Source organism: Mus caroli, chromosome 15, assembly GCF_900094665.2.
Source record: "Mus caroli chromosome 15, CAROLI_EIJ_v1.1, whole genome shotgun sequence".
Taxonomy (NCBI): domain Eukaryota; kingdom Metazoa; phylum Chordata; class Mammalia; order Rodentia; family Muridae; genus Mus; species Mus caroli.
The window spans coordinates 65,391,410-65,418,386 of record NC_034584.1 but is presented as its reverse complement, the minus strand read 5'-3'; the positions used below and the strand labels follow the sequence as shown (position 1 = coordinate 65,418,386).

The 26,977-nt window shown below is 42.8% G+C and overlaps 1 protein-coding gene and 1 long non-coding RNA gene across 3 annotated transcripts in view; one reads left to right on the top strand and one right to left on the bottom strand.

Annotated features, from left to right (window-relative positions):
• Col22a1 (collagen type XXII alpha 1 chain) overlaps window positions 1–26,977 on the top strand; it is a 237,024-nt gene that overhangs the window by 199,250 nt on the left and 10,797 nt on the right. For both annotated transcript variants that reach the window (XM_021183654.1, XM_029469967.1), the window contains exons 51-59: window positions 4,403–4,456; window positions 8,598–8,651; window positions 13,327–13,371; window positions 14,027–14,080; window positions 15,964–16,017; window positions 19,747–19,800; window positions 21,122–21,193; window positions 23,345–23,380; window positions 25,089–25,133. In XM_021183654.1, the coding sequence (XP_021039313.1) occupies window positions 4,403–4,456; window positions 8,598–8,651; window positions 13,327–13,371; window positions 14,027–14,080; window positions 15,964–16,017; window positions 19,747–19,800; window positions 21,122–21,193; window positions 23,345–23,380; window positions 25,089–25,133 (468 nt within the window). The remainder of the gene's footprint in view (window positions 1–4,402; window positions 4,457–8,597; window positions 8,652–13,326; window positions 13,372–14,026; window positions 14,081–15,963; window positions 16,018–19,746; window positions 19,801–21,121; window positions 21,194–23,344; window positions 23,381–25,088; window positions 25,134–26,977) is intronic.
• LOC110310588 lies at window positions 21,979–26,076 on the bottom strand. The gene is made up of 4 exons (XR_002379852.1): window positions 25,657–26,076; window positions 24,937–25,104; window positions 24,783–24,836; window positions 21,979–22,295 (listed from the first exon to the last, which is right to left on the bottom strand). It is a non-coding gene; the product is annotated as an uncharacterized LOC110310588 (long non-coding RNA).

The following is a 26,977-nucleotide window of genomic DNA, read 5'->3' as shown; positions in this document are numbered from 1 at the left end:
TATGAATCCCTACATACGCAGACATATAAATGTTTTTCATTTATTTACATCACTGCTGTTACATATTTATAAAATTTGCATATAATATGTAATGGATACCACATTACCTGAGATATTTCTCTGTTGCCTCATAAAACGTGCAGTGGGCAGTATCATATGAAGAGTAGTTCTCTGATTCCTTTAGGATGACACCCTAGAGTAGAGTTTAATTGTTATAGTGTAATTATAGCCAAGGTTTTTTATACACCCTGCAAAATGACCTCACACAAATGGTTGTTCTCAGCTCTGCAATTAAAATACACCCCAGTAGGGCTGGGATCTCTGCTTATACTAATTGTCTGTCTAGGAATTCTTTCTCCCATGAGAATGAGCTCTTTTGTTTGACTACCCCACAGTATCCCACTCTTGTTCCTTAAAATGTGTTTCTTCATTCCAGCCACACTGGTTTTCTTTTGGATTCTAGAACACGTTGTCATCTCTCTTGCCACAAATAATTCCCTCTGAGCCACAGGGATTTTGTGTGTACACTTTGTCTTCCCAGAACAGCCTCTGGTTACCCTCTTCACTGGGTGGTGCTTTGCAAGTCTTGGGTACTGGAAATGGAGCCTAGGATTACATATATACTAAGCAAATTACCACTGAATCACGTACCAATACCCTAATACAATTTGCCTTCTGTTTTCCTCCTCCTTGGATTTATATGTATATATGTGTATGTAATCATAAATGTGCATGTATGTAATCATATATGTGCACACAGGTATATGTATCTGTTGTTATTATGTTCACTGACTCTGATCAGACCTTGTATATTGAACCTGCTAGGCATTTACAGCCCTCGGTTGAAGCCTTTGGTCTTAATGCCAATCTCAGCCCGGTATTCATTCCTGCTTCCTTCTCAGCCATGGTCAGTTCCCAGTCTCTTTCTTTTGTTTCTGAATCTCCACTCTGGCTCTGGTTTTACTCCTTGTATTGCCATTCAATATCTATAGTTAGGAAATTCCTATATACTAGATTGGGGAATGTAATAAAGACAAATATTTGGGAATTTTATTATATGTTTCAGTTTCTATGATGAGGGCATCTGCTTATGTTCAGCCTTGAGGCCCCACAGAGCAATGAGTAATAAGAGAACTGTGCAAGTGGGGGAATAGCTCTCTGAGGTCCCTTCCTGATCAACTGTCTACCAGGCATGGCCACAGATAGAGGAGGCCTCTCCTAGGCAGTTGCCATGAAAACCATGTGTAACCTGTTGATATTCACAGATCTGAAATAGCCGTATGGAGCTTACATACACTACAGTATTGGAGGTGCGTGTGTGTCATGTAGCTCGTGCATGAATAGTAATTTGTAGAGGCAACTAAAGAAAAACTCCAGTTTGGATTTTGCATCCACCCATTATAATGAATATAGGACAAAACTAGAGGCCAGAAGCCATAGAAATAATTGTGCTGTCCAATGCTCTTCCTTATGCCTCTCTTGTCTGATCTTTAACACTGAGGTCAAAGATTTTACTCCCCATGCTATATCTACTTACCCAGTCCTCTCCCTCTTCCCTTTCAGTGTAATCATAATCTTATTACTGCATTTCTAGTGCCAGTTGCCACTATTATACCAAGACTGGGCTTGCACTGGCTTCTTTCTGTGCAGAACTGTGGGCCCTCTTCCCTATGGCCTTTGTATAAAGGACAGAATAAAGTTATGGGTTCTCTCCTAGCCCACATTACCCAGCCTTCCTTCCTCTCCAGCTTATTCTTATCTATTTCTCTTAACTCCCTTCCCAGCAGCACAGTCACTTCCACTACTTTTTCTTCCTCTATCAAGGAAGTCACCTCGTTCCTATCAGACACTTCCTTTACCTTCTACTTGGACAGTGAGTATCACTGGCTTCAATGTGCATGGAGTTCATCATAGTTTTCTGTGCACAAAGAACTTTCCACACACGAATGTATCCCACTCAATTACTAAACCACACCATCAGACATCATGTACTTCTGAGACATGCCCATGACCTACCACCAAGGTTAGGTATGAACTTGAACTAGACTTAAGACCAGTGGCTGGGAGATGACTTAACACTTAAGAATACTGGCTGTTTCAGTGTACATGAATTCAATTGCCAAAAACTTGAGAAGCTCACAACCAGCTGTCATTCTAGGGGATTCAATGCCTTCTTCTGACTTATGTGAGTATTCATATAGATGTGGCAAAAAAGGCACACACACACACACACACACACACACACATTAGTCGAAATAAAATTAAAATGAAACCCAAACTTAATACCAGGTTTTGAAAGCCCTATCATGGAACTGAGGGCATAGCCATGAACATCTCTTGCTTCTCGAACCCTCTTCATCCAACTTCCTCAATGGCGTCAAGTTAATGCTTTCTTAATCTGGGCTAAATGGGGCAACAAGGCTAGTGAGTGTCAGATGAATGATAGCAAGCTCCTGAACCACATACTCAAATTCTCTGTTCTACAATAGCCCCAGAAGACAAATCAAAGAGGGAGAATCATTGGTGTAGACCAGGATGTACTAAGTTATATGCTGGACTGTAGGGACTCTGGGATGGACAACCCAAGTTGGCCTAATGAGACTTTTGGAGCTTCCTGAAAGAGGTAATGGGATCAGTCAAAGCCAAGTTATGTATACAGAGGAAGTTGACAGGGCTAAGGAAGAAGGTGTGACAAGCTGAAGCAGATGCAGACAGATGTGACTGTATACATGTATTACTGATGGGCAGAATTTAACCCCTTCCGTGCATCTTACCTGCTATGAGGGGTGCAAGAGCCAGAAAGCTCACTAACATCTGAGGACCAACACTAGAAAGTGAGACGACGAATCTCTCTATTTACTGAGGGCCATCTCCTTGCTTGCTGCATCTGATGTTTCACCAAATCTTTACCCTGCAGTACAGACACAACTGTATCTACGTTTACTCAAAGGGAAGAAGTCATGGTTCAAAAAGTTAGGAACTGCTCATCCAGGAAGCTTCAAAAACCAGCTTTCTGGTCTTGGGAAATCCCATTTTATATCTTAGATTAAATAGGAGGCCACACCTAACCCCTTCCACCTGAACACTATAACGTCATTGCATCAGGGACAAAAGGTCACACTAGAAGTCCCCAGACATTGCCTTCATTAATCTGAATTTGCTGGTGTCCTTCTTTTTTATAACCTCTATCAAACTGTCTGTATAGCTCTCTGGCCTTTCCTTCCCGTGGCCTCTGTATGTAGGGAGAAACAGCTGTAGAGCTGAACTTTTTAATCTTTAGATCTTTAATTTAAATTTAAGTATATCATTTCCCCTTCCCTTCTCTCTCTCCCACAGCTCTTCATACCCTCCCACGACTAACTTTCAAATTCATATCTTCTTTTTCCCCTAATTGTTGCTTCATATATATATATATATATGTATATATGTGTATATATATACACATATACACATACAAATATATATGCACATAAATACATAAATACATAAACACAATGCACTGAGTGTATTTCGTGTTGCTTGGCTTGTGTATATATGATTTCAAATCTGACCATTTGGTATTGATAGTCAGGGTCACCATCCCTGAGGAAGACCCTTCTCTCTCTTCCAGCATTCCTAGTCTATAGCAGCTGTCTGTAAGTGTGCCAGGATTTTGCTGAGAATTGCAAATGGTTACTTCTGACTGTGCAGGGCACATTTCTTCTTTCTTTTTAGGTTAAGAGGCACCAAGAGGCCAAGGTTCTATGCCTCAGAGGTGCAAGTAGAATTTAAATCCTACTTGACTGAGTTCTTTTTTTCTCTCTCAGCTTTGCTACTTTCTTTTGGATTCAGGTGGCCCAGGATTGCACTCTCCTCTGACATCTTTGACATCTTTTGAGACCCTATGTACTTTTCTATAAAATAAACATCAAGGTTATCATATCCTCATCTAGAGCTGAGATTAGCTGGGGTGGAGGGATTAGAGAGAAAAATCACAGTTTTTGTGAAGAGAAGTGTAAGTCACAGTACTTTCTAGAACCAAGCCACCCCCGACCCTCTTTCCCTGCACCCCATAATCAGGAGCACTGATAAGTCTTTCGCTCTATGATTTCTTCTTTCTTATTACACACACCCTGTCAACTTACTCATCAAGAAGGCCCACAGGGAGTACCATAGTGGCAGCTGTTGTAGATAAATAATAGAAATCAAGATACAGTTGCAAAAATGGCCTGCATTTCAGGATGCCAATTCCTGGCTCAGAAACCCCCTTCCAGACTCTAGGGGTTGGGAAGATACCTGGGTGCTGTCAACTGAACATGAGGCTGCTGCTACACAGAGAGATGTACGTGAGGTGCCTTCGTGTCTGTCCCTCTTTCTCGCTAATCTTCCCTGACCTAATAAGCAATTTGAGTTTATCTTTCAGGGAGAAGAAGGCAAGCAGGGCAGAGATGGAAAGCCAGGTCCCCCTGGAGAACCGGTAAGGGACTCTACACTTGCTTCATGCCAAAACCAACCCTTCTCAGCTCTTCTGAGATCTCAAAGGGCTCCTCTGATCCAGACACACAGTCATGTCCTGTGCACCAGGTCGCTTTCTTCTCATAGTTCTGCATGAAAAACAGCCCTGCTTTGCAGCTGGCAAAACTGTCTCTTAGGATAAGCTGACCAACCAAACTCACATCATGGCCTGGTGACAGCCCAGGAATTTCACATTCAGGCCTCCCAACCTTTGCTGCCCATATAGCTTCAGCCCGGTGGATATGGAGGGAATTTAGGGGCAAGTGGAAGACACTGGCTCCTGGTCATGGAAGCTGTCTGCCACATTTATGTTTAACATCTGGCCTGCAGGTGTTTATTGCTGCTTTTAGTTTTCTTTAATGGTATTCTTTAGGAACCCCAAGTGAGATGGGAAGACAGAGAGCTCCTGAGTTGTCTTGGTGGGCTCATACCTGGATGACTTATCTATGACCTCAAAGTCCTTTCCTAGGGCTTAGAGATGTCTCTTGCCTGGATTCAGGTCTTCATGATGATGATGATGATGATGATGATGATGATGATGATGTCGCCGACACCACAGTTTCTGGCATTACCCTTGTCTTCACAAATCTAGAGCTATTGTGTGGCTCAGTGGAGTGCTTTCCTATCCTGAAGGTCCCCAGGTCCACTACTGCAAACAGAAACAATGCAACACAAAACAAAACAATACCCAAGCAAATCACGTGCTTGGTAAGGAAGATAAAGGGATGCAGGGATAGGGAGAGACCTGAGTTCTGCCCACACCTCCCTGGTTACATAATAGAAGTGAATCTACTTCCACACTGGGCACCTCTAAGAAGAGTAAAGGCCCCACCCATGGAAGAATGGCTTTGCATAAAGGGAATGGTCAGGCGACTTTATACTCCATAGTCTTTTAGTTACTGTTTGTTTGAAAGGTTTGTTTTTCTTATTATTTCTTGCATTTGCTTGTTTATTTGTGTTTGGGTGAGCAGTGCACGGGCAAATATCAGAGGTCAGCTTGCAGAATTGGCTCTCTTATATCATGTGGGTCCCAGAGATCTAACTTAGGTTGTTTGGCTTGACAGCATTCACCTTTACCTGCCAATCATCTCGCTGGTCCCTTTTCCTTCTTTTAAATTAATTTAATAGTCAACTTGATTAATTATTAATTAATGTGTATGTTCCTGCATTCATTTATATATACTATGACTGAGCAGTGCCACGAGGTGAGGCAGAAATTGGCATCATATCCTCAGGAATTGAAGTTACAGGCAATTGTGAGCTACCTGATGTAGGTACTGAAGAACAGCAAGAGCTCTTAACAGCTAAGCCATCTCTCCAGCCAGATATTTTACTATTTTAAGTTAATGTTTATATATTAAATATTGATAGAACTAAATTTAATATAAAAATGAAGTTATTTTATGCCCAGTACCAGCAATAACAAAAGCAACAAAGTGCCTTTGGATGCTGGAGTTCCTCCTCAGCAGCTGTGTGACCTTGAGAAAGTCGAATAGCCTCTCTGAGCTTCAGCCTCCTTCAGTTAGGTGAAGGGTAATATCCTAACTTGCTAGAAGTCGTGGATCAAATGAGGTGAAGAACGTACAGCACACCAGGTTTATCTAACTCTTAATTATTTTTGTGAGGTTCTCTTTGCGACTGCTCTACTTTTATGCCTGCTGAGGTCAGAACTATGGAGCCTTTACAGCCACTAAGTGGGATTATATAAAAGGTTGTTTTTTTTTTTTTTTTTCCTAGTGAGGTTCATGGTCTGTTTAATTTGCTTGGCTATAAACTATTATGACTCATTCCAAATCTCACACGGCTTGCCCGAAGCACCTTCTTCATCACTTTATACTGTTTGTCAGTTGCAAGAGCCCAAGTTTACTGCTGAGGGGAAGAAAAAAAAAAAGCCTTTCCAGGAGAACAATGTGGGATGCTCTGTGGAGCTGCCCAAGGAGGCAGATGGCAGACAGAGGGATTGGAAGGGGTGCACCGGGATAGAGATGTTTTGGGGTATACCTGGGGCCAGCCAGACCATCATTGCATTTTCCAATTAAACCTGGGGTTACAGATGTTCTTGTCCTTAGATGAGGAAGCTTGGGATACACAGAGGCTGGTAGCTAGACCAAGGTATTCCAGTGGGGAGTGAAATCTCTAGGAATCGAATCTCTGAGGCTGACACAGAGCTCAGTGCTCAGAGCTGAGGGCCATGATCCACTTTTGGTCTGAATGACCATTATTCCTACAGCACAGGGTCACTAGTCTTTGCTCCATCGGTTTATTGATTGCCTGCTCCGGGACTGTCATTGTGATACAAGACCAGTCCTATTCTGGGCAAGCAAGGATCATACAGGAGATAGCCGGATCTCATGGACCAGGTCATACGCAGTGATTCCACAACAGTAGTGGGACTCTGGGACCCTGAACTATGCCTCCCCGAGCCCTTCTTATGGCTTGCTGTGGAATTTCACTGCAGAGTCATCTCAGTGACTGACAGACTGGTGAGCAGTGCCTCCAGAGGCAACTGATATTCAGCTTCTCTCCTGAGAACCTGTAAGGAGCACACTGAGAATATCTGTATCTTCCAAAGCAACAGGGGTGCCCTTATGCCCAAGACTGGGGTATAAGGATAGGGAATGGGAACCAGTGGTACAAGGCTCTTCTCCATATTGACCCATTCTCTTAAAGGGCCATACATGGAGAAACAGACAGATGGACAGACAAGAGGTTGATGACTGCCCAATGGATGGATGAACGTTTCAATATATAAATTAAAAAGATAGACATTTTGAATTGCCCATTGTTTAATGTTTTAATAAGATATAGTTGTGCATCCCTTGTTGTTTAGGAAGAATTACAGTTTCAGTTATCATATCAATTATAAGCCTCATACTATGTCCTCGAAAAGATGACCTAACTTCCCTGTGCCCCATGTGGTTTTCCTAAGGAGCATCTTTCATCAGTTCCCAGTGAGGAGCCATCATGATTCCAAACATCTTAGTTGTGTCTAATGTAGGGATAACCCTTAATTGATACTGGCTGTTTGTTTGCTAGTAACTGGGCTAGTACTGATGATCACCTTGATTAAGGGGGCAAGGCCTGAGCCCTACAAAGGTGGGCCATCTGAAAGTTAAAGCTTCAGGAACAGATGCAGAGAGGAAATGGCAACCCAACACCTGGATAAGCCAGGGCAGAAAGCAGCAAGAAAACATAACTGCACAGCCAGCCTTTGAGCCCTGGTTTTCATCTGAAATATCTCTAAATCTAAGAATGCCCCGTCCCCTCGCCCTTCTCTTCTAATGGGAATCCCATGAAAGTCCTCAAATTTTACTTTGTACAAAAACAAGGTGCAAGGAGTTTAAGGAGGACCATGTTTTCAAGCTAAAGTGAAAAAAGATCCCAAATTGGCCCAGTTGACCATCCAACAGTCCCCTTTCACCTCTTTCTCTGCATCCTCTCCCCCACTTTTGAGCCTTTTGTCTGGACCTCATCTGCCTTACTTGATGTCTTGGTTCTGTCTGGCAAAATGGCAAACTGTGGGCAATAATTTTATGTAGCAAGTGTGTCCTTTTATTCGTTTGTATCTGAGTACCTGGGGTGTGGAAAGGGCTGCATGAATCGGATCACAGGCCTCTGTGAGTGGTGTCACTGGGGGCCCGAGCAGAGCCCCTGCCTGGGTGCCAGGAAGCTGAGGTATTCTTTAGCTTTGTCCTTAGAAGCCTGGTAAAATAAAATGCCTTTGATCTTCAATGTGCCCATTGGAAAAGTATAATGGTTCATAGCCACCTTGAAGTGCTTTTATGAGTCAAGTCATTAATAACTAAGATGGTTTTATAGTTTCTCATCAGGCACAGGCACTCTGACAGTGAAGGGGCCCTGTGAATGATTCATCGAAGGATAGGACTTGAACTGTCATCACCACAGGAAAACTAGGAATACATCAGGCCTGAATGTGGAGACTGAACTAAAGGATATACATGAGAAATGCTAGAGTCAGGGCTGATAGCCTGCTTGGCCAGAGGCATGTGGGAATGGGGTGGCATGCCAAGCAGGCACAAAACATCTCAAGATCCTGAAAATGGGAGACTGAGTATTTTCTTTTCTTTTCTTCCTCAATTCAGGGCAAGACAGGAGAGCCAGGCCTGTCAGGAGCAGAGGGAGCCAGAGGTCCACCGGTAAGTGCCGGCCCCATGCCATCCCCAGGAGAGCTTGCAGGGTTTCTGAGTTACAGAAACCTGTCTCCCAACATCCCAACATTCTGGTGCTTGTGTAACCAATTCTGTTTTCTCTGCAGGCCAGTCAAGCTTTTATCTCCCAGACTATGAGCCATCTCATGCTAATTAACATTTTCAGCTTGCTTCATTATTTCTCTCCTTATCCCAACTTCCATGTTCTCTACTTGGAGTAACTGAAGGAAAAGCAAGGGTGTTTTGTTTGTTTGTTTGTTGTTGTTGTTGTTTTGATTGATTAATTTTGTTTCTTTCTTTTCTCTTTTGGGAGACAGGGTTTCATGTAACCCAGGCTGGGATTGAACTCACTATGTCACTGAGGATGGCCTTCAACTTCTGTCCTTGCTTTTGCCTTCTATTTGCCTACACTACTCTGGCTGGGGTTCTCAGTGATGGTGATGGGGCTCCAGGACCCTGTGCATGCTAGGCAAGCCCTTTCTCACCTGCACTACATCCCTAGCCCCTTCCTCTAGTGCCCTCACTAATGCTGTTCCGGTTGTGTAAGTCCATTCTAAGTGTCCATGATAGTGATGGCCATACTAGGAAGAAGGTCCAGAGTTGTGCAAGGATGCACCTAAATTGTTTCTGATTCTACAGCTGAGTAAAGTACAGCCAACGTTTACTCTATTTTCATATTTAGAATTCCTTGAATGAACTACAACCTTTCCATATGATTTCCCTTTTATATTAAAAGTTTATTTTTATACAATAAATCCTGATCATGTTTCCCCCTCCTTCAGTTCCTCCCAGCTCCTCTCCACCTCTTTACTCACTCAAATCCACCCCCTCTTTCTCTCTCTCATGAGAAAAGAAATAAGTAACTATAAAACTCCAAACAAACAAACCAGAATGGGGCAAAACAAATGGGGAAAAGACCAAAGAAAAAGCATAAGAAACATATAAAGATGCAGAGACACCCATCTACATACATAGAAATCCCATAAAAATACAAAATCAGAAAATATATAAATAAAAGACCTATAAGATTAAAAAATGGTCAGAAAGCATTACAAGGGAAAAAAATCCCTCAAAAAAATTACTGATTTTATTTCATGTTAGCCATCTACTGCTGGGCATGGCCACCCTAAAATGTGGTTTGTATACTCAGAGGCTTCATTGGAGAAAACTAGTTCTTCCTTTGCAAGAGGTTGTCAGCTGGAGTCAGTGTCTGTATTAGAGATGGAAGCTTTTGTCTACTTCCCCTCTTAGTGCTGGGACCACCATCTTGTTTAGGCAGTGCCGGCCATGAGGTTGCTGCCACAGTCACATATGTGTAATCAGCTCTTGTGTCTATATGGCCTTGCTTCTTTAGTGTCTTACAATCTTCCCAACTTCCCATCTTCAAAGATCTCTGAGCCCAGAGAAGGGATTTGATGGGGATATTCCATTTAGAATTGAATGTTTCAAGGTCTCTAACTCTCTGTGGGTCTTTGTATTTGTTCCTGTCTACTGTAGGAGGAAGCTTCTCTAATGGTGGCTGAGCAAGACACTGTTCTATGACTATAGGAGAATGTCATAAAGTCATTTTATTGCTGTGTGCTTTTAACCGAACATTAACATTTGGTTTTCCCCTATGTCCATGACCTATTTATTCTCAGGTTCTTGGCCATCTGAGCAGTGTCAGGCATGGGATCAATCCCATGGAGTGGACTTTAAATCCAATCAGATAGTAGTTGGTTACTTCTACAACTTTTCTTCCACTATTGTACAAACATATCATGAAAGCAGGCCACCATGGTAGATCAAAGGATTTGTAACTAGGTTAATATTTATCTTTCTCCTCTTGCAGTGTGCAGAGCACCTTCCAGGACCATGAACATTATTCCATAGAGATGGAGGCTGTAGGTAGAGACCAGCTTAACTTCTCTGTGTTCAATAAGTTGTGTAGGTTTGTGGTTGCGTAGGCCTCTTCAGCAGTAGAGACTTACCATCAGTTTGTGGAGAGAAATGAATAGGGTTTCTATAGAGCACCTTTGACCAACAACTCAATTAGCTGTGACCCATTCCTGGTACTGCAGATTTTATTCAGTGGTGATAGACATCTAGTTGGGGCTTTGTGTCCTCCAATATTTGGTGATTCCATTCATATTCTTTCATATATGCATATATTCTAGGAAGAACCTACTATAGAGTATGTTTCTGCATGACCCCTCAAAATGGCCCTTAGTTTTAGGGGTCTGTTCCTATATATTCTCTGTTACCCCACTCCCCTTTTTCTCTTCCCTTTGTTTTTAATACTTCCATTCTAGCCACCCCCCCACTCCACCCCATCAATTTATAACTATGTATTCTATTTTCTCTTTCTCAGGAGATCCTTCCCTGTCTCGAATTCCTTACTTCACATCTAACCTCAATGGTTATATGGATTGTAGCTGTATTTAAATCTAATCTAGTTATAGCACTAAACACAGACAATTTTCTGTAATAAAGTGTGTTAAGATTTTAATTTTAAGTGCTTTACCTCTTCATGCTGCTGAAATTTTAATATAATTCCTTAATTTTTTCTACAAAAAAAAAGTGATGATACTTAATGAAAATCCTGAAATCCAATTATCCATCAATCAAGAAGTAGCAGGATCAGAACACTGTCTCTTGTTTCCTTCGTGCTATTTTTCTTTTGGAAAAAAATCAATAAGTCCACTGGCTACTATTCATTAAGGAAGAAACAAAACATGAAAATCAATGTTCATTTCCCCCAATCTCCCTGCTTCTCCTGTGTACAGAAAGAGGAGCCCAGTCACAGGGATGAATGTTCTGGCCCACAGAGACTAAAACCACAATCAGTGGCTGGTTGTTTTTCCTAAGACATACTTTGATAGTCCCATTAAGTCCTTTCATAAGGCGTTTTAAATATGGCAAATGGTTGTCTATTGTGACTCACAGTCTCTTCTCTTATAACTAAGTGGTTCGGAAAATGATGCTCCAGTTGTATCTGGTGGCTCCTGGCTTACAGGAATCAGTGGGCTCCTTGGCAGCTGGAGAGAGCCATTTGCTGGGATTTCCTTAGAAGTTAGACCCACTTCTGTACCAGGAACTTCAATGTGCGGGTACAGTTTAGAGACTGAAGCTAGTAAGAACCAGTTCCCTGGCTGGCTTCACTGAGCCAGAGCAGAGCTTTGAAGGATGGCATGAGTTTGAAGAGACATATACCTGAATCCTTTCATTGTGATTTCTTGATCAAATGGGTCTTTTCTGGACCTCTGTTTCCTATGTAATGGGAATCATAGCAGCTGTCATACCTGTGCAACAGCTATAAATACTAGCAAAGAGGGGGGTACCTATGAATTCTCGGTCAAATGCCTGGCAGTGTGGGGCTCCCTAGTTGGGGTTTTTGTTCTGAGTTTATGGGTTGAGAGGAAGTTAGGGTTCCTTCCTTGGCGCCAGCTGGTCTTGGGATTCAGTTATTCAAAGAAGGTTTTAGAATCTTGCCAAGTTCTGAATAGTTGAAGGACTTTGCTTTATTCATTCTGGACAGTGAATCTACAGAAATGGGTCTCAGCCTCATGCTCATATGTGGTAACACAATCCTAGTAAAGAAATGTGAAGCATCCCAGTCCCAAGGCTTAAGAGGAGAGCAGAGCCTTGATTTATACCCCCAGCCCATGGTCTGCTCTGAAGCATCAGATTCAAAGGCACAGAGGGTATCTGAAGATGGTAAAAGAGAGTTAGACAAGATAATATTTTTGTTATCTTAGCTATAGTAAGGGCTCCAGTGGCAAATACGCTTTCTGAGGTGGCATAGAGTGGTTGAAACTGAACATAAGTCTTACATGACTCCATACCTCTTTTCTCCTCCCCTCCTTCACCTTTCCTCATCAATGGCTACTATGTTCTAACAGCTCACTGTGTCATTTCTGAACAGATTGCCATTGAACACCATTTGTAAGTCCAGAATTAGGTGAAATTCTCATACATATGGATTGAGGCTTCTAGTCCACTGGCCCTACTGGGTCCTAGAGGGACCATATTCTGCCACCTCATACTGATGCCTCATCCTCTAGAGGACAGAAGATTTAATATTCTAATCTATCATAGTAGCTGGAGATGCACAAGCTGCAGTTCTCAGTTGTGACCTTAATACCCTGGAGGGTCTTTTAGAATGGAGTTCTCCTTGGGCTAGCCTTGCTCTAGGGCTTTCTCCTCCCTAGTTGTGCCTTCATTTGCTTGTGTCATCAGATGAACTTAGAATAGAACCTTGGGGATGCACTCAGGTGTAATGAGATTTAATCCTATGGGCTCTCTGTCTTCCTTGTGTTGAAAATGGCCATGGAGGGGTGTCCTCCCTCTCAGATGGGTTTATATGTAAATCATGGTACCTCTTCACTATTGGAGTGATATTCAGGACTGAACTTAGGTTTCTTTATAATGAGCACTTTTAAAGTTTATGGTTATATCACCATGCAAAGTGGTACCCCATATAGAAGATCTTGCTTCTTGGCTCTCCTCCCCCTTTTCTTCTACCCATTCCTGACACCCCAAAACTGGCAACAAGCGAGAGGCAATAGGGTGAGCCAAAACTTGAAGATGGGATGAAGCCGGACATCTTCATGACCCTCTGCCCTTTTGTACCCTCTGACTTGTTTGATAGAGTAATTTCACAATTTCATCATATTTCTTCCAGGGCTTCAAGGGACACACAGGTGATCCTGGCCCACCTGGTCTGAGGGTAAGTAGGTGACACTCACAAGGGAGAAGATTTCATGTTTAGCAGTCTATCACCTTGCTGCTCTCTATTCAGGAACGAACAAAAGACATACTAGCATGGTGTCACAATGGGCTTTACAAATGGTCCCCAGCCCCCATAAAACACACCATGGCATTAGGCTTAGTTCAGAAGAGCAACCTGGTCAGAGGTTAGGGTGACTTTCCCAGGGCATAGAGAATGTGTATGTTAACACATCAACCTTATCTTAGATGGGGAGTCCCTACAGCTTTTTATTATGCTTTAGCACCCATCCCTTCCAAGTACCCCAAATAAAAGAAACTGATGGGCTCATGGTTGGATTCCTTGAGTATAGTGGATAACTAGGACAGAATTATGTTTTAGAGAAGCTTGGGATAAGCAGGTAATGGGGGGCTCAAATAGGCTGACCCATCACCTAATATTCTTCCTGCCTTCCCTGTTAAGGAGACACTTGGGGCTTCGCATATTCTCTTAGGATCCAGAGTTCTGTTGCAGAGGCTGCCATGCCCATTAGGGAGCACTTGTGTCTGACAGCCCTCTTGTTCTCTGTCACTCTCTCACACTTTCAGATTTTTTATGTTCAAGGTGGCCTATAGCTCAATCAGCCCTATCTCTAACAGCAGTTTCTTACTCATAGGGAGAACCTGGCATAGCAGGGCCCCCCGGAAGGGATGGATCACCAGGAAAAGATGTAAGTTGGGATACCTTGGGCTACAGTGATTGAGAAACACAGGAGGGGCACCCAGGAACCCTACCATAGGTGGCAGTTCTCTGAAGGATGTGGAATGCCACATAATTGCTTTTCATTGAGACATGAGCTTCTTCTGTCCCTAGGGTTGACCTGTATCTCACAGCTGATGGAGACTTTTCTGGGTTCATCTGATTTGCCTAGTGTCCAGTGATGGTCCAGTTGGACCTACCTTACTTGATTTGTGAGGCATTTTATGTTTTCTCCCAAATTGTTTCTCCATCTCTTGATTATTTTGTTCTCAAAATAATTATTAATCCCTTAAACTTGTCACCACCATTGATATCAAGACTTGCCATTGCCACTATCATCACTGCTACCATTATGGTTACTGTTGTTATGGTTACCACCATTATCAACACGGCTGCATCACATCCCCATCATTATGATTAATACCATCACCATAATCGCCACTGTTATCACTAAACCATCACTAATTATAGCACTTTCATCATTGCCATCATCATCATCATCATGACCACCACCAGCAGTAGCAGTGGTGGCAGTTGCTGTTCCTATTGCTGTTTGGGCTGTATCTCGACTTAGATATCTTGGATGTCTCTCACTTTTATTTGGTCTTGAAATTGGGGCAGAGAAGGTAAAGGTTTTCTCTGGAAGGTACAAATGAGAATACTGTGATCTAGAGGCTCAGAGGTAGAGGAGGCCATCCTGGAGCTACTATTTGTAGCTCACCCTCTATGCCCATTCCCCAAGACTTGACTAACTGCACATGGCATTTTTCAAGGTGACCTGACATTGGGTATATAGATTGTTCTAGGAATGAGAAATTTGTCAGATATATGGAGACAGGGTCAAGAGGTCCCTAGTGGTCTCCTTCTAGACTTTTACATCTTTCAAGACTTTCATGAAAACTTACATAGCAAGTGGACTCCTCTTGTGTCTCCTGACGATCTACCTTATTGATTGTCATTCAGAGGATCTGATTTGAAGAATCTAGAAGAAATTCTTTGAGAAAGTCAGTCTGGTTCCCTTGCTCTCTCCTAGCTCTTTGTTGTGGCTACTTTTGTGTCAACTTGATACATGCTAGAGTCATCTAAGAGGAAGGAATCTCAGCTGAGAAAATGCCTTCATAAGGTTGGGCTGTAGGCAAGTCTGTGGGGCATTTTATTAATTAGTGATTGATGTGGGAAGGCTCAGCCCATATTGGTGGTGCCATCCCTGGGTTGGTGGTTCTGGGTTCTATAAGAAAGTAGGCTGGAGCAAGCTGTGAGGAACAAGCCAGTAAGCAGCACTCCTTCATAGCCTATACATGAGAGTTCTTGCCCTGATTGCCTTGGGTGATAGACTCTGATAAGGAAGAGTAAGAGAAACACTTTCTGCCCTGTGTTGATTTTGGTCATGGAGTTTTATCACAGCAATAGTAATCCTAGCTAAAACATGGTTAGAAAACCAATCTAGTAGGTAGAACTTGTAAGGCTGCCTGAGACAATGTATGGGTTGGTGGTGCTGTTGGTAGCATGTTTCATTTGATAGTGAGCCTGGCAGGAATGGTTCCAGATTATTACCTAGTAAATCTGTCAGTGTGACTTCTCTTAGTTTGAGATGTGACCACCTTAGACCACCAGGGAAACACGTGAACTATGCCTGAGCTGGTAAATGAACACACCCATTTACAAATGTGAACTGGAGAGTGTCTCCTCATCTGGGTGAAGCAAATTTATGCAAGTTTAGAGTCCTTGGCATTCAAAAGGAACTATCTAGACACACCACTGGTTTCCTGGGTCTGTTGGTGAAATCTGATCCAAACTGGGCCATTGTCATCTTTTCATGTGGCTCCGTGGTTTTATGATATTTCTCTGTTCCAGGGTGACACTGGACCTGCTGGACCACAGGGTCCCAGAGGAACAAGGGGACCACCGGTGAGTTTTGCTTTGAGAATAACTTGTGGCACAGTTCAGCCGAACTGTTACCATAGTGATGTTTGCTTGTTTCACTGTGGTGTGGATATCTGCATCATTTTAATATAATGCTCTGTGTCCTAAAGGATGCTAAACAGCCACTGTCCTCTGCCCCGAATGTCTTATATGTACCCCAGGGTGACTTACTGACAGTCTACCCACAAGAATTTCAGGAACTGGCATGCTTCTAGTTTGGGGACATTGCACAGATTTATATATGTACCAAGCATGGGTTTTCTAGAAATACCACAGTTGATAGCTTCTATAAAGAAAGATTTCCCCTTTGTTTCTGGAGGCCAGAGGAAGGAGATTAAGGTACCAGTTAGGACCGATAGTATCTCTACATTTCCAGTTTCTTAGCATTGGCTGACTCTAATAACATTCTTCAGCTAAACTTCGTCTTCTTGGAATGTTCCTTCTATGTGAAGTGTGTGTGTGTGTGTGTGTGTGTGTGTGTGTGTGTGTGTGTTTTCCCTTTCATACAGGCATAGGTCTGGTGAATTGGTCCTATTGAATTAAGGTTCCAACCTATTATACCATAAGCTCACATAACTCATTACATCTCTGATGATCCTATAAACCAAGTAAAATTCTAAGGGCATTTTAACATTAACATTTTAACATGTGACTTTAACCCATAACATTTCACAAGTTGGTAAATATTTGGGGTCTTATCCATTCCCATTTGTGCACCTAGGCAAATCCATAACGTATGAGCAAAGATAGATATTTGGATACCCCATGCTATGTAAAGAGAAAATCTATGGAGACCCATGTGTTTGTAACTTAGCATACTATGAACAGGAAACTGCTTTTCATAGGTAGGCATACACTCTAAAATGTACATAGAAGGTATGTATACCAGAACAGCAATTTACTGTCATTGTCAAGTGTGGTGTCCCATGGATCATTTTAACTTGTAGCTTTTTTTACACCTGTTACTGTAGTTTGGTTGCCCCAGTGCCACTGGTAATGTCTAAGTGATATGCTATGCTGTGACAGTGGGATGGATATGATATCACTCAGAATCATCAACTTTTTAGCTCTGCTGGATTCTTCCAGGGCCACTGCTAGACACATGGTCAACCAGTATTATGTGTGCCTCAACTCTGTTACGTATGATCATGTTTACAGATTGATTTCATTTATGTTGTGTTGACTGTAGATGTTCATGTAGCCCCAAAAATTCATTTTGCTCTTTATAAAATCTATAATCATGCAAGAATGGGAAAAGCTCACATGATTACTACCTCACAGCCACTGGCTTCAAAGAAATATGGAAGAGTTAACTGCATGAAACATAAATATTATCCAGTTTTCTCCCAAGACTTCTTTGTTATGAAACTATGTTATTAATCTGTCAAGGCAAAGACAAGAAATGAAGATACAGAGATGCTCATAGTTTACCCAAGGTCACACAGCTAGTCAGCAATTGAGCTAGCTTTTTGACTTAAGGAGTCTGGACGAACAGTCTGAAGTTTAAGACCCTACCTTAAATGTCTATGAACTAGATTGTCTTGCAGAAACACTGTCCTGCAGGAAGGAGCTTGAAATGAGTTTAGAGATCAGAAACTTGGGAAGATGACAATAGCCTTCATTCATGAGCATCATAGTATCCAGAGGGGCTTCTTACTGACCAATGATAGATAGATAGATAGATAGATAGATAGATAGATAGATAGATAGATAGATAGAGATAGATGTAGATAGTTAGAAATAGGTAGATAGATAGAATGTGGTTCTATGACTCAGAAAGGACCTTAGTCCCAGTACCAAAAGACCAATTTCAAGGGAACAGGTGGACACCAAAACTAGTGTTGGCACCATGTGCTAATGTCTGGTGACCCTCCTCCTTCTGCAGAGAGAGGGACTACAGGGAAAAGCAGGAGAGATATCATTTCCATAGGGATGAGCTAAACTACATATTTTTAGAGAGACACAGATGGGTTGGTGGGTGGAAGGAGTATAGGGAGGGGCAGGAGGCAGCTCACTAGAAGGTCTGAGTATGCCTGTCAGTCAGAACTAATGCTCAGGCATTTCCATTTCTGCATTCACAAGCTGAGATCCCAGACAGAACCTGGACTTTCTCTGTGCCTCTATTTCTTTATGAAGTAAGATTATGTATGCTATTTGGTTTCTTGGAACGTCTGGTGAGATGGGGTGCTTGAATACCCATGGTTTCATGAGTACATTTTAGGGAAAAGACAGAGGCTGTGTTCCTGGTTACCAACCTACAAGCCACCTCCTTAACAAGGACAGTGAAGTATGGGATGGGCTTAGTACTAAGCTCAAACACAGTTTTTTTTTCTCTTCTCTTGGATGTGTGGCTTAACATTTCTGTGCCTCAGTCTCTCTACATGTAAAATAGTGATGACATTTTCATTTGGTATGAGAAGTTAATGATGTATAAGGGGAATTGGTATGTAATGTAAGAGGTACCTGGGCAGGGTCAGCTGAAGGCTGTTGGCTGTATCAGGTTTTGAAGATGTTGGCACATTTATGAGTACACAACTCAGTTACTAGGCATCATTCGAATCGTGCATTTCCAGGATTAACACTGAAAAGATTTCTTTGATGTTCTTGTTTTATTATTATTATTATTGTTGTTGTTGTTGTTGTTATTATTATTGTTGTTGTTGTTATTATTATTATTAAACAGAGAACCTCAGTGTCTGTCATTCACTAGATGCTGGGTCTATAAGAGCCACAAGTCACAGACTCATGGCAGACATGTGAGCTGAGCACAGAGAGAGAGCATACTATGGCAAGTCTGGTGGGCAGAAGGTGCTGAGTCTTGGGTGTGCATTTTAGGCAATAGGGATTTATTTGGGATTGGAACAGAGTAGCTAGGAGAATTGTGCAGCTTCCTGATATTTTCTCTATAATAGATCTTTCTCTGTGTGTGTGTATTATGGTTGATAAGTGGCATCATATTGCCAAGGCAGAATTCTAACTCACTATGTCAGCTGAACTTGACGTTTGAATACCCGATCCCCTTGCCATTTCCCCAGAATGGCTGAGATTACAGGAGAACACCACTGTGTAAAATCTTATTGAGAAGTATTTGCCAAAATTATGAACATGCACAAATGGATGTCAAATTAGAGAATATTCGATTCAAGGCAGTTACCTAGAACCCATAGTAATGAATCCTTTCAGTTCCTAACTGCATGACAGTACATGTCAGTGTTTACCCTAGCCTCCAGTATTTTTGTGCTTTCATGTACTCACTTAGATTTTGGTAAAGCTCTAGAGGAGGGGTATGCAATGAGAAGCGCATGCAGACCTGTTTCCTCAGGCATGCCTTATGATGTACACAACTATTTCTGAGTTGGGTTGTGTTTTATGATTGTATTTTTCATAGCCCAGCCTATGACTTGAAGAATGAATGAAGAATGGTCTTGCTCTCACTGGTTCTTTGGGCACCAGTCACCGAGTTAGGCTATTTCATGCCCACAGACTCATTTAATTCCATAATAATGTTATGAATTAAATATCATAGGCTCCTTCAACAAGTTGAAAAACACTGTCTGCAAGATGAAGTGGTTTTCAGAGAACCATGGCAGCCTGAGTGAGAACAGCCTGTGTAATTAAATTGTCCACCTGCAGTTGAGTTTGTTCCAGTGCCCTGCCTGGTGATGCCCTGGCCCTGAGTACTGGCAGGGTAAACATTTCTATTTCTCCCACCAGGGCAGCAGTGGATCACCTGGATCTCCAGGAGACCCTGGCCGTCCGGGAGCCCTAGTAAGTATTCATCGCCAGCTTCCTAATGGTGTCAGAGCAAGGGTCTCATGTTACAGGTGATTTTTTTTTCCATCCTGGAAAGCACCAGAGAATGAATCAATTTTCAAATGGTACAAATAGTCTCAAAACCAGAGAATCTGGGTTATGCAGCTCTTTAAAAGTTTTCCATACATTTGATGACATTTCTCAATGTCTTCCACCTGAAATTTGAACACCTCCAACCATTCAATGTCAAAGATGTGCAGTAAGGTTTCACAGTGAGTATCAAATTATAGAAATAAAATGTAGGGTCAGACCAAGCCTTGCCCACATCAGTGGAATGAGAGTGGAGGCTAAGGATGGGAATTAAGATGGCAGTGATGGGTGGAGAGGAAGAAAATTCAGTGGTAGGTAGTGAAAAGAATGTGGCAGATAGATTTCTAGGCACTGATTAGATTCTGGATCCGAGGTTCAGTGAGGAGATGCAATAGGGCAGATGGTTCTTCAATGGGTTCTTGGCTACAGTAGGTTGAAGTCTGCGTATGGATTTCATTCTTGCCTAGCCTGCTTGTATTTTTATTTGCTTAGATTAAGATCTATTCAGGAGCCACTTGCAAGTATGAAATGCCATTTATAAATGTCCAGGACACTGAGGTAGCCAGTGCTTTTCCAGATAATATCCAGAGTGATCAGACATCCACAAACCCCAGGATGTCCAGTCACACTGGCAGAAACTATCCCACTGGTCCAGGGACAACTACAATGAGTGTCTATACTTATGACAATTTTAGCAAACTATCAGAAACTCCAATGTAGGATCTGTCATTCCTACTGAAACAAAATATACATGGTAGGGATGGACTCTGAGGGTAGATCCACTCAGGGGAGAAGCTAGCCCAAGAAGGAGTTGACTCACTTGTGGGCACTTTGTGAAAAACTAAGCCATTAGGCTCAAAGCCATTAGACTTCCTCCAAAGGCTGCAACCATCACACCAGGAATCTTAACAGTGTCATGGGAAGCAGTGTCCAACCTCGAAGAGGCTGTACACATCTAGATATAGGTGTTTCTAAGGAAGCATTCTTAGATGTCACTGCTTGAATGGAAAGGCTGTTCTCTGTCAATGGAGATTAACAACCCCCCCCCCAATCCATTTTCCTTCTCTGTTCCTCAGTAATGATACCAAGTTTCCCAGACCCCATGTCTCTTTCTGATACATAATCTCTCCAATTCAGGGAAGGGGTAGCGGTTTCAGGGCTCCACAGCTTGGGAATGTTATCAAGTTTCTGAATCTGGTGGTACTTACACCTGTTTTAATTAATTCCCTGGTTTTTTTCTTCATAGGGCCAGAAGGGAAACAAAGGAGAAAGTGGCAGCCCAGGACTTCCAGGGTTTCAGGGTCCTCGTGGACCTCCAGTAAGCAGAGAACCTATTGGGTACAAGATGTTGGGCTCTAGGTCTAACCTTGAGTTTCACTACTATCCTTTCCAACTCTTGACAGGGCCGTTTTTTGTTTGTTTGTTTGTTTTTTGTTTTTTTTTACATGCTATGATGAAATGGTATCAGGTCAAAGTGCATTGTGATGTAGGAGGCTGTTAATGGCTCACAATTGACATTTGCATGGGATTCCAAAGCCCACTACTCTAATTATAAGGCCTTAGGAAGCTCATTTAACATCTCATTATGGTAGCTATCTCCTTACTCAAGTGCTATGACAGCTCATTGGCATCTATGTATTGCATGTGAGAATCCACTAAAGGACTGTGGTAACACACCCAGCCCACTGAACTACTCAATAAGTACAGGTGAATGTGATGATCTCTGTAGGTGTTTGTGATGGATAGCACTGACCATAATGGCCCTGTAGCTTGAAGGATGCTTATAACAATTGTAAAGATGAACAAGTTTCAGTCACAGGGTCAGACCATATAGGTGATTGATTCAAAGCCACAGTGTACATTTGTACCTATCTGGAGCTTTAGTCTTGGTCCTCTGACTCGACCTTATAGAGTATATTGGAGCTATTAAAGGGGTAATGACAACTCATTCATAGCCACACTGAAGCCATGCACTGTTCTTCAAACCCTGGCTGGCACTGATGGATGGCAAGAGTTCTGTGACACCTCAAATGGAAAATGGTCCCATATTCCTGAATACCCCCTCTAGTTTAATTCTTCCCTTTTCTTCTTTCTTCCTTTTTTAAAAATTTATTAATCATTTTATTTGTTTACATTACAAATGTTATTCCCCCTTCCAAGGCTTCCCTCCATGACCTCCCTACCCCACCCCATCCCCTTTGCCACTGCTGATCCATATGTAGCAGAGGATTCTGCCCTTTTCATATGACCACTGGGACAGCTGGATCCATCCTTTCTTCCTGGAATCAGGTCCACTGTTCTCCACTTCTGATCTGTGGTCCAAGATGTATACAGTTTGTCCATTCACTTCCTTGGATTCCTCAATTGCTCTGTTTTCCAGTGCTTGTTTATAATTTGGCTGCCACTGAGTGGCCAAGTACCTAGGTTTTTCAAAAATTAAGCCTTAATCATAGAAACAGATCTGTTCTCCAGCTTTACTACATGCTAGGCACTGTAACTATCTCAATTAAAATAAGTATCATGGTAACCTATGTCATGGGTGAAGTGACTCTTCTTAATTTATAGATGAATAAGTTGAGGCACAATAAATTTTAGCAAGAAACTCATTAATATCATACAGCCAGTCAGTGCCTGGCAAATACAGAAGTGGATGCTCACAGTCATCTATAAGATGGAACACAGGGCCCCCAATGGAGAAGCTAGAGAAAGCACCCAAGGAGCTGAAGGTGTCTGCAACCCTATAGGTGGAAAAACAATATGAACTAATCAGTACCTCCAGAGCTCGTATCTCTAGCTGCATATGTATCAGAAGATGGCCTAGTCGGCCATCACTGGGAAGAGAGGCCCCTTGGTATTGCAAACTTTATATGCCCTAGTATAGGGGAATGGCAGGGCCAAGAAGTGGAGTGGGTGGGAAGGGGAGCAGGGTGGAGGGAGAGTATAGGGAACTTTCAGGATAGCATTTGAAATGTGTATAAAGAAAATATCTAATAAATAAATAAATAAGAAACAAAAGAACAATCAAGGAAACCAACAAAAAGAAAGAACAAAAGAAAGAAAGAAAAAGAAAGAAAGAAAGAAAGAAAGAAAGAAAGAAAGAAAGAAAGAAAGAAAGAAAGAAAGGAAGGAAGAAAGTTGAATTACACCATCTTTTTTGGCATCTTACTTAACACATTATCCCCTGATGATAAGAGTGGCCTCCCTCCCATGGGACCTGTTTAGTAGAGACACATTGACCCCATTGACAAAGAGGCCATAACCAGAGGGTTTCTTATATTGTGTGGCAATTATCTACCTTGTCCTGTATGCACTGACCAGAAGGCTGCTAGTGGGATGGCCATGTAAGGTAGACTATCTGGATCACCAACTGCTGTCTTTTCTGGAACATGATGAATGAGTCGTCTGTCAGGAAGATTAACGTGCACTGGATGGTGCTACTGAGCCCTCTGACCTCATGTTCTCTTTACAGGGAGAAGCAGGAGAGGTAGGAGCTCCAGGAAAGGAGGCAAGTATTTCCCAACCCTGCCCTTTCTCCTTGGTAGAGCCCAGAGGGGCTAAGAAGTTAAGCCCTGAGCTTATCAAAACTCTACCACCAGCATCAGGGTGCTTTCTGGACTGTGGTTTTACATTTGAGTTTCACAAACTGTCAAAAGTTTTACAGCCAACAGGGGCACCAGATAGATGGATATATCCCCTCAGCCACCCGTCAGAATCATTGTGTCAGCAAAACCTTTCAACCTTTTCTTTGTGGTGCCTCTCAGTTCTTCTGAATGGACCCTGGTCAATCCCAAGTCCTTTTTTTGTAAGGACCATTGCAGTAACTTCCCTAATGGTTGCTTCTGTCCAACCATGACCTTCTATAGCAGCTGGAGATCTGTGGAACATCAACATTTTATGTCACTTTACAGCACAGATTACAGCTGTGCTCTTCCCTTGTAGTGCAAATGGCCCTTGAGGCACCTTTGTTCTTCCCAGTTCTCTCTCCTCCTGTCAGCTGTATCCACTCTGGTCACTAAATTAAATATTTAATTAGCTTTCAACTCCCTCCTCCACCTCTCAATACTTTCACCTACCATCCCTTCTCCTTCTCTATGGACCAGCAGAGGAAAGCACTTGTTCACCTGCTTTGTTGATCATCTTCTCTGTCCTGTCCACGTATATGAGCCTAGCTCAGAGAAGGCACCAAAACTGTTTGAGGGTGAATGAATAGAATGAAGGAGGTGGAGAAAAGACTTTGGGGGAAATTGCTTACATGTCTATCAAAGCTGGCACTCTTGCCTTGAAAGACAACACCCTTGTCCCTGTGTGCCTTTGGGTCACTGTTATAAGAGATTACATCTTCCTTGGAAATGGATCAAGTATTCTAAGTCTGAGTACCCTGTGCTTTTGGCCTAGCCATAGCTTGTCACTCACCAGACCCACTCCTGCTCCTCACTTGCGACCAATCATTGTTTTTGCTTACTAGGTTAAATTGGAGGTAATATTGCCCCTGCTCCAATTTCTGAAGGTTGCATCAACCCTGTGAGCTCTCAGTTGGGTTTCTGCCTACATGAGTTCTCTGTTTCTTTCCATTGCCATCCAGAATAAAATTCAGGCTAACTAGACCTGGCTAATCTTCCCTAACATGAGCCACATTCTCTTTCATATGTGACCTGCTACTTTATGATGGGCAACAGAAATTAATTGCTTAGTCACTGAAGCTTCCTCTTTGTTCTGCCCTCCAGAAACTTTTCCCTCTTTTAATCCCTGTTGGATTTTATCTGAACTTACATGTTGTGTGCTTTCCAGAATCCAATGTCATGTTGGATTTTTTTTTTCTCCTGGCATTACTGTGGGACTTTCTTGTGATTCTATTATAGAAAGCAAAACTGTTTGGTGTATATCAGAATTGGTATACCCATACCTACCTATGAACCAGGCTGTGAGTGCCAGGGTGTTCCCAGGAAAGTCACGTTTTTCCCCTAGAGAAGCCATACCATTGGCTCATGTTGTCCCAAGTCAAGAATGGGCAGGGACAGGAGTAAAGGAATGAAGAGGGAGCGGCTTGACATCCAGACTGACCTGGTACAAGATTTCGGGGGGGGGTGAGGTAGATGGGGGTCTTTGCTTCTCTACACCCCTTTTCTCCAAGGAAGTGCTGTGTAGACAAAAGACAAAGATGGTGGCATAGATGGCAGTGGTTAAGTGACTGCTGTCCTCTTATCTCATTACAGGGTGCTCCTGGGAAGCCTGGAGAGCCAGGATCCAAAGGAGAGAGGGTAAGTGGGGTTGTGCAGCCATCTGAGCATGCTCAAAGGTGACCTTCCCATAATTGCCAGGCCAGAATTTATTAAGGGCAGTTAATAAGCACCCCAACCTTGACTGCTATCTTCTGCTGTGATTTCCCATGAAAAAGAATCTCAAGCTCTTCACACAGTAGGATTCTTTTCCACCAATAATGACATAGTCAGTTTTCTTTCTTGTTTCTTCTTTTGGTTATTTTGAGGAATAAAATCATGACCATAATTATCAATGCAAGGCAAGTGTTGGGAGACTCTGACAGATTCCCTGCTCACCATGTGTGAAGGCGCATGCAGGATGTGCCTGGCTCCCTAAGTGCCAATTTGCTGGGAGCCAGATTTGTCACTGGAGGTGACAAGGGAACAGATTTTCCCATAATGAGTCGCCTTGGCGCCACACTCTGAATGCCTTTCTTTACATTTCATTTTCCAGAAACCAACAGGGGAGAGACATTTTTCTTGCAGAAGTGCAGAAGGGGGCAGGGAGCATTCTCACATTCACCCGCACAGGCTCTTGCTCCATTCAGGGCTGTGCACGGCTGGTTTGCCCACAGTCCTGTGTCTGGTCAGCTGTTGTACTACATGGATGGTATCTGGTGCCCCACTCTGCCCATGGTTGTTTTCCACGGTCCTGCAAAGAATTTATCTCAGCTTTCTTCACAAGTCGGATGGGTAACAAGCTGGCAGGCTTTCCCCGCAGCTTGGAAGGAGGGAGATGGAAGTGGTCTCTGCCATTCTTGCCATCCCTTCTTGTCTCTCCTTCAGATAACTTTGTTCCCACTGTCCTGTGACTGTTTGATCTTGAATATTGGAGCCTTGTACATGCCTACCACTGAGTCAATGATTTTTATCCTAAGGGTGTCACTCAGGGGTCTTGAGAGTGATTGGCTAGGAGTGTAGGCATGAGTCCTAGTTCAGAGCCAGGGTGTTCAGCCCACAGACAGGAAGCTGTTCTTCATGCACAATCAATAACTGGGGAGCTTGCCTGTCCTCTGTTAAGTGGTTCCATGGAACCTTGCCACCGAGTGCTTATATTCCTCAATCCTTCATCCTGGGAGTGTTTAAAATAGGGGACAGATCTTTTAATTGCACAGGAGGGTTTTTGACTAGAAAGGCTGTGCCACATGCATGGTAGTATCTGGCATCCAGGTGACTCAACAGGGTTTTCTATACCTCTGAATCCAAGTTTATCCAGCGTATTTCAAGACCCCATGAAGTGCATCAGACCTAGGAAACTGGAACAGCTCTTTTGGGTTTGCCTAAATTAAGATGTCAAACAGTCATTGATACTTTGATTATTGTTGAAAAATTGAAAGCCATGCAGAAGCCTGGTTAAAGAGCAGAAATAACAAGAGGGAATGCATACCTCCCATCTCACCTCATAGCTCCCCTTCCTGTGTGCCTGCCTTGCACTCTGGAGTACACAGATGAGGGTGTTTGGAAGTGCATGTGCCTTCACTTTTACCCTCCCCCACGCCAGCAGATCGCCTTTTCCATGGCACGTTTCTCTATTTCAGGACCATGCTCTGTTCCTCCTTAGAGGTTCCCACCATGGTGATGGCAACACCACACATTGGGCTCCATCTTGAGTCTCCTTATGTCTCCTGCCCCTCCCTTTCTGTGCTGTGTCACAATGGTGATGGCTCCATTGTACTCTGAAGGCCTTAATATAGCTGCTGTGTATTCAGTCCTAACTATCCACTGAAGCTCACTGGCCAGATACACAGTAGTACCTAAGGGCAAGTATTAGGCTGCCTGCCCTGGGGTTACTGTGTCCCAGATCACTGACCCAGAATTTCAGAATCTGATTAACTAATGGGGAA